The sequence below is a fragment of the Pundamilia nyererei genome, unplaced genomic scaffold, assembly GCF_000239375.1.
Source record: "Pundamilia nyererei isolate P.nyererei 1_Seehausen unplaced genomic scaffold, PunNye1.0 scaffold00053, whole genome shotgun sequence".
NCBI lineage: Eukaryota > Metazoa > Chordata > Actinopteri > Cichliformes > Cichlidae > Pundamilia > Pundamilia nyererei.
The window spans coordinates 2,460,060-2,467,030 of NW_005187454.1; the positions used below are offsets into that span (position 1 = coordinate 2,460,060).

The 6,971-nt window shown below is 40.1% G+C and overlaps 1 protein-coding gene across 1 annotated transcript in view; it reads left to right on the top strand.

Annotated features, from left to right (window-relative positions):
• Positions 1 to 4,491, top strand: part of noxa1 (NADPH oxidase activator 1) — a 7,655-nt gene extending 3,164 nt beyond the window's left edge. Inside the window, exons 5-12 of the mRNA XM_005733662.1 lie at positions 446 to 554; positions 1,061 to 1,195; positions 1,750 to 1,857; positions 2,485 to 2,544; positions 2,621 to 2,658; positions 2,768 to 2,906; positions 4,014 to 4,082; positions 4,372 to 4,491. Of these exons, the coding sequence (XP_005733719.1) occupies positions 446 to 554; positions 1,061 to 1,195; positions 1,750 to 1,857; positions 2,485 to 2,544; positions 2,621 to 2,658; positions 2,768 to 2,906; positions 4,014 to 4,082; positions 4,372 to 4,491 (778 nt within the window). The remainder of the gene's footprint in view (positions 1 to 445; positions 555 to 1,060; positions 1,196 to 1,749; positions 1,858 to 2,484; positions 2,545 to 2,620; positions 2,659 to 2,767; positions 2,907 to 4,013; positions 4,083 to 4,371) is intronic.
• The last annotated feature ends 2,480 nt before the right edge of the window (positions 4,492 to 6,971 follow it).

The following is a 6,971-nucleotide window of genomic DNA, read 5'->3' on the forward strand; positions in this document are numbered from 1 at the left end:
ATATATATATATAAATAATAATAATAATAATAATAAAAATAATAATAATAAAAAAACCACTTAGATGTGTAGCACCTCGCATCACCACCAACGTTACATCATATGCTCCACACAGACAATGAAGAAGAAAAACTGTAAAAATAGACCAAATAAACAGACTGTAACAAACCGCGGCAGACCTGCTCTTCAGCCTCACACACTGACAACAACAACACCACAGCAGGACCCAGTTCACACAGCGGCACCGCAGACCACGCCCCCGCCACACTGATGTAATATGAAAACACGAAACTACGAAAGATGTTCATGTATTACTAAAACATGACAAATTATGACAGAAAAGTTTGGCGCTGGTGTGGTATCTACTGTATGTGATTATATTATTTATACATTGTGTGCTATTCAGGTTTTTAAATATACTGCCCGCATTTCTTTCTCTCTCCAGGTTGGAAGAGGCTCTGTCTGACTACATCTGGGCACAGAAACATATGCGAGAGAACGTAGTGATCGACTACAAACAGCTGGGACTGAGATTTAAACTGTACAGCTGGCAGGTCTGACATTCAGCCTCACCTACACACACCTCGACACAAGGACACACCTTCATCAAGGATTCGGTTCAGTGCACATTAAAACGCCATAAAAAGGAAATTCAGCCCCGTGCTGTCTCATCACCACCTTTGTGTAGTTCAAATATCAGCCACACACCTGTGAGCTGTCAAAGCCTCGTTAATGGAAGAAGACACACGTGATGGTTTTGTTACTGGTTCCAAACAACAGTGCAACTGTGTGTGCCACTGTGAGTTTTAAACATTTCATCATCAGATACAGTCAGCATAACGTAAACTACATAACAGCTGTGGTGGTTGTCCAGACAATCGTCCACAAGAATCATACATATCCAGTTTACCAGCTCAGCTGCTGCTCAGCGCTCAGAGAACATCTGAAATAAAGCACTTTCATTTCATTTTAAATGCCAAATCTATTCTGGAGAAACAACCTGTCATTCACCAGAAATTGTTTGAATGCACTAAAACGGGTAACTGTGATATGTTCCAAGGTGTTATACAATGCAGCAGCTGTGTATTGTCAGATGGGCCAGTGGGAGCAGGCCAGGGACGTCCTGCAGTCAGCCTCCCAGGAGAAAGGACCAGGACGAGGGGGGAGCATGGAGGCAGCTTTGGAGAGCATCAGGGTGAGTTCATTTGTTTTTAGGTTTAAGGTTAAAGACTACTTGGTACGATCCTGGTTTAGCTGAAAAAAAGACCCTGTTGGAAAACCGAACATGTCACAAAGCCTTCCTCAGGTTTTATGGTTACCATGGTATTTATTATTATCCAATCAAATGGACCAGCAGTGAGAATTTTACATGACAAATGACTGCAGAAAGTGCCGATGGAGTCACCTGTTGTTGGTTTAAATAAAACAAATATTTCACCAAACAAGACTTACAATGACGTCTAAAGCCTAGACTTAAAAAATGAAATATAGGCGCTTAAGTACAAGTGGTGATTTTATTATTCCAAAGTAATATTACAGTAAGACTGTCGCTAAGTAAATCCCAAGAGTTGATTGTGTCCATCTGGACGTAGAGTTTTCAGGGGGAGAAACGTTTCGTCATCATCAGCTGACTGCAGGTTTCCAGCCTTATAAACGGGATATTTGCACAGTGACTGACACCAGCACCACTGCATGAACACGGGAGTCAGTTTATGATCATGAGACTCTTTACTATAACTTTAAAAACAGAGTAAGCAGGCCCTGGATCCTCTCCTGGTACCTGAGGGTGTGGTGTTTCGTCCCAGGAAACAGGATGTGGAGCAGCTGCAGCAAAGAGACTTCTTGGGAAAAGCAACGGTACGTAGAGAGTGCTTGTGGTACACGTGTTTATCCATCCATTCGTTTTCTTCTGACCCTCTTATCCCTGCCGTCACACAGTGAGAAGGCAGGGCTGACACGTTTAGAATCAGCAATTAACAGTTCAGTTCAATTTTAACGAGATAACGAGAGGATGGGCAACAGGTGGAGACGCAGCTCGAATCAGTCAGACAGAGGACAGAGGAAGCATCAAAACCTAAGAAGCAGAAATTCACCAGAAACATAACAAGAACTAAACTGAAACAAAAGATGATATTAATCGAAACATCAACACTGAGTCACCAACTCCAGGACAGCATCGAGCGACATACAACACAACGACATAAATGACTGTAAGACAACAAGGTTCAAAAGTCCACAAACTCAAAATGCTGAACTATGACAATTTGATTATTGAAATGATTAAGATGTGCCCTTAAAATAAGCTTAAATGAATCCTGGCACATGTATCAGGTTATTTGAACCCAAACAAACCGATAAGTGTAGCTCATTAAAGTAAATATAAACGTCGGCCCTGACTAAATGTATGACAGTTGAAATATGACTAAAACACGTCATTTAAACTGCACTTTATATCCATTCATGTGTAATGCTCTCCCTTTGCAGGTGATTTCCTCCATGATACCCAATGATGATTTTGGAGGCTTTGAGCCTTTGAGGCAGCAGGTGAGCCTGACCACAGCGTATGTGTGACGTTACTGTGAGCTGCTGCAGATGCTAACTGTCTTTGTCCTCTGCACAGAAACCTGGCTTCTACGAGCCGAATGTGGATGGAGCTCAGTGAGTTTGTTACGTGATGACACAGAACATGTGTGTGGCCGATGCTACTACAAGGCTACAGCAAAGCCGTGCTTGTAGATTTACAGCTTATTTGTCTGTTACCTGTTAGGGATTCTCGATACATGCAAGTGCGTGTCCCTTACATGGCACGAGGACCAGGACAGCTGACGGTGCCTGGAGGTGCGACGGTGTTTTTATTTGGAGAGGAGAACAGAGATGGGATGGCCACTGTCATATATGATGGACAGGTGAGGAGTGACCTGCAACCTGAAACAATGAAAGAGGGTTTTGAATCTGACAATATGAATATTATAGTAAGTGGATTTAATCACTTTTATTTAAGCAGCAAAGATTCAAGAACATGGAAGAGACAATAAAAGTGAAACTTTAATTCAAAATAATCTGTATTCAGTTTCTCTCTGGATGAGTTTGAAGTCAAAACCTTTGTTAATATGTGCAAAAATTAATTATGTGCTGATTGCAATGGTACTGATAAAAGTAGTTGATGGTATTTCAGAGCTCTTAACATATTTTTGCAACTTATCTCTTTGAACTGGTTCCTTTCCAAATGAAATGAAAAGTGTGAAGTTATACCACAGTTTAAGACTACAGGCCAGCATCACTCCTCTCCCAATGTTCTAACATTATTTTGATCATAAATATGATTATCACTTTAAACAGACTGACTCTGGCCTTCTAAAGCAGGGGTCCCCAATCCCAGGCCTCGAGGGCCGGTGTCCTGCAGGTTTTAGATGTGTCCTTGATCCATCACAGCTGATTTAAATGGATAAATGACCTCCTCAGCATGTCTTGAAGTTCTCCAGAGGCCTGGTAATGAACTAATCATGTGATTCCGGTGTGTTGACCCCGGGTGAGATCTAAAACCTGCAGGGAGACCGGCCCTCGTGGACTGGGATTGGGGACCCCTGTTCTAAAGGTTCCTAGAGCCAGAAAAAAGACAACTGGAGAGCTTTTTCTTTTTGTGCCCCGTCTCTGTGCAACAGCCTCCCTCAAGACCTTAGGCAGGCGTGCTCTGTGCAGGTCTTTAAAAGTCTTACATGTCTTAATTCTATGGCTTTGAGTTTTTACATTTTTACTGTGTTTAACTTGTATTGCTATGTATCGCTTTTATTTTATTTATCGCTTTAGTTTCAGATAGTTGTACAGCACTTTGTTTGAAAGCGCTTTATAAATAAAGTTATTATTATTATTTATATTTTATATAAATCTTAATATGTATTCATTCCTGCTCAGGTTCTTGAGCATGTATTCTTTTGCTGTCACAATACTGAGAATTTCTGTATACAAGCTTTATTTTCATTGCTACAAATCTAATTTTTAGTCGTTTTTTGCAGAGAGGACTTCTGCCAGCATCCCTTCTTGAACCAGCAGATGTCAAGACGTCCAAAGGCAAAAAGGACACTGTAATATACTTCTCTTTGAATAACACAACACACAGTATTCATGTTCATGCCACTCATTTAAGAGCTTTAATGGAGGCACTTTACAGATTGATCAAAATGACATTCTTGCTAAGTTCTTCTCTGCTTCACCCACCGAGATGAGACAGCACAACTGTTGTGTCTGGTGACATGAAATGGATTAAAGGCAATTTCAACAAAAAACACAAGCTTCTGCTCTGTGACAAATCTGTTTTCATTGTGGAAAGAAAACTCTTCATTATTTATTCTCCTGTTCTGCTTCCTTCCACAGAGAATTTCCAGTGGGATTCCCCTCCCACCAGGACTCAAGCCACCCACTCGCCCACAGTCTCAGCATAGTCCTGCAGCTCCTCCTCAGGGTAAAAATCACTCACACTCTGGTTTATCTTAAACCTTTTTTCATTTCATTTGCTCCTTCAAAGCAACTCTCCGCTGTGAGAGATCATCCCAACGTTACAGCAACGTTTTCTCTGTTTGGTCTCGTGGCTTCAGGTTTGCCAGATGGCCCCGTAATTTTAATCTTCTTAAGATTTTCTTAACATAAAATATAAAAATACAAAATCTTTATGATGAAACTTGTAACTATGGTTGTAATCACAGTACTCTTAAGATTTGCAGTTGTATTACATTGTTAACAAGACGGACATGAAACCAGGAAAAGGATTACGGTGTGATTTTTTTATTTAAAAGTAAATCTTCTGCCAAATTGTTGTATATGAACGATAACAGCCGCCAGTTTGTTTCATGCTCTGATGAACAAGGATAAAATATTAAAATGTCTGTTGACATGGCAACATAAATTGGTATAGCTGTTTTGTGCTAGTACTAACTTTTGGATACCTGGAGTTGCACCACAGATGAAGTATAAAGGTGCATCCTCCTCAAAGACTGAAAAGTAAAAGCTTTGTAAAACACAGCAGCCATACAGTATTTGTGTCAGTTTTGCTGGTGAAAGAGGACCTAGAACGCAGGATCAGAGCAGGCAGGGATAAAACGAGAACGGCCCTTTATTGGAGGCATAATAGCAACTAAACAGGAAGCAGTAAAAATGCCAAACTCCATGAGAAACTTTGGAAATGCCAGGGAAACACTTGGAGGATCTGGGGAACAGTAAGAAAGAGGAATGCTAACAGTATCATAAGTACACTACAGATTAAAGAACACAGTGTGATGAAAACGTAAACGGGACTGAGGGAGACAAAGGATGTAAACACATATAAAATAATTAGGGAGGGGGAGACACCATGGAGCACAGCTGGAACTAATCAGGGAAACAAAACAGGGCGAACTATGCTAAATAGAAACAATGCTAAATAGAAACTATGCTAAATAGAAACTATGCTAAATAGAAACTATGCTAGTTGGCTTTTGCCATTGCCAGCTTGTTCTGAAAATAGATGTGATGGCGAGGGGTCATTTGACTGTTAAACTTCATGCTCAGTAACCGGTGACTTGACAAACACAAGTCATTAGCCAGTGGTCATATCCTGAAAGAGAAAATCCTTTCTGACACTTTAAATGAACAAAATTTATAGAAAGAACTTCTTTTATTTCATGAAATCAGTGATGATCTGATGTGTAACCAGGTGATATGACAAACTGGGTCTGCTGTGAAGGCCTCATGAAGTTTCTTGTTGACCTGATTTCAGGCTCATTGGAAAACTCAATTGCCCGCCTCTGCCATAAACTAATCAGGAATGTCTTTTCCAAAACAAACTATTAGTATCACCCTGTGGTGATCATTAAAGCCAATGCAGATTTAGTTAAGGTACGTCTGTACTTATTCATATTCAGTAAGCCTGTGCATGTTGTGTTGATAAAACGTGATTGAAACATGTTTAAATGAAGTAAGTTGAGCTCTTGAAATATTTTAATCCTTCACAATTTTGTCATTTTACTCCAACGCTATTCATTAACTTTTACCCCAGTACTACTTGGGCACTTAAATAATTACATTTGTCTTCATATTACATAATGTTCAACAAAGTGTAGAGTCTGGTTAACATAAAAGCTGAATGGATTTACAGCCACTACCATCCTCCTAGCTTTATCCGGGTTGCAGGGGTATAGCCCAGAAGTGACAGGTTAAGAGGCAGAGTGCGACCTGGATAGCTCTCCAGTCTATCACATAGAGACAAACAACCACTTACATTCACACTTTAGGGTAATTTGGAATCACCAATTAACCTAGCTCTAATAACTGCATGACTTTTAACTGTGGGAGGAAGCCAGAGTCCTCAGACAGAACCCACTGCAAACTGGCCAGATTGTGGATTTGAACCCATGTTCTTGCTATGAGGCAACAGCGCTAACCACCACGCCACCAAGCTGTCAATCTAGGCTCAACAAAAGTAGGAAAGGCTATGATTTCAAGGCTTGATGCAGAATTCTTCCGTACGTTTTTGTCCTTGACAGGTTAAACCACAATAAATAGTGTCGAGCATACATGGTGTGTGTGTGTAGTTGCCTTTTAAAACTCCAGGGATTTTCCTGCAGTTTGAAATCTCGTGCGATCTTGTGAATTTCTTGAGTCCAGCAACTAACCACTCTCACTAGATTGCATCACGTCATCTCAACAAGAACAAATTAAGTTGTTGAATTGCATAAAGATCCTACATGATTTAATTACGTTCACCATAGAAACATGAAATTATTTTCAAATTACAAGTTAGACTTTTTTTTTTATTTTATTTTATTTTTTTTTATTGATTTTGTCAGAACAACACGAACAGCAACAAGTCAGCACAGCCAAGCACACAAAAGAAAAAGCAGAGCAAATGCAGGTACATGAGTTACCAGTACACACGCCTGGGACAAAAAATGTAAAGCGTTCCACATTTGAAGTCAAGGGAAACAATGAATAAAATAAAA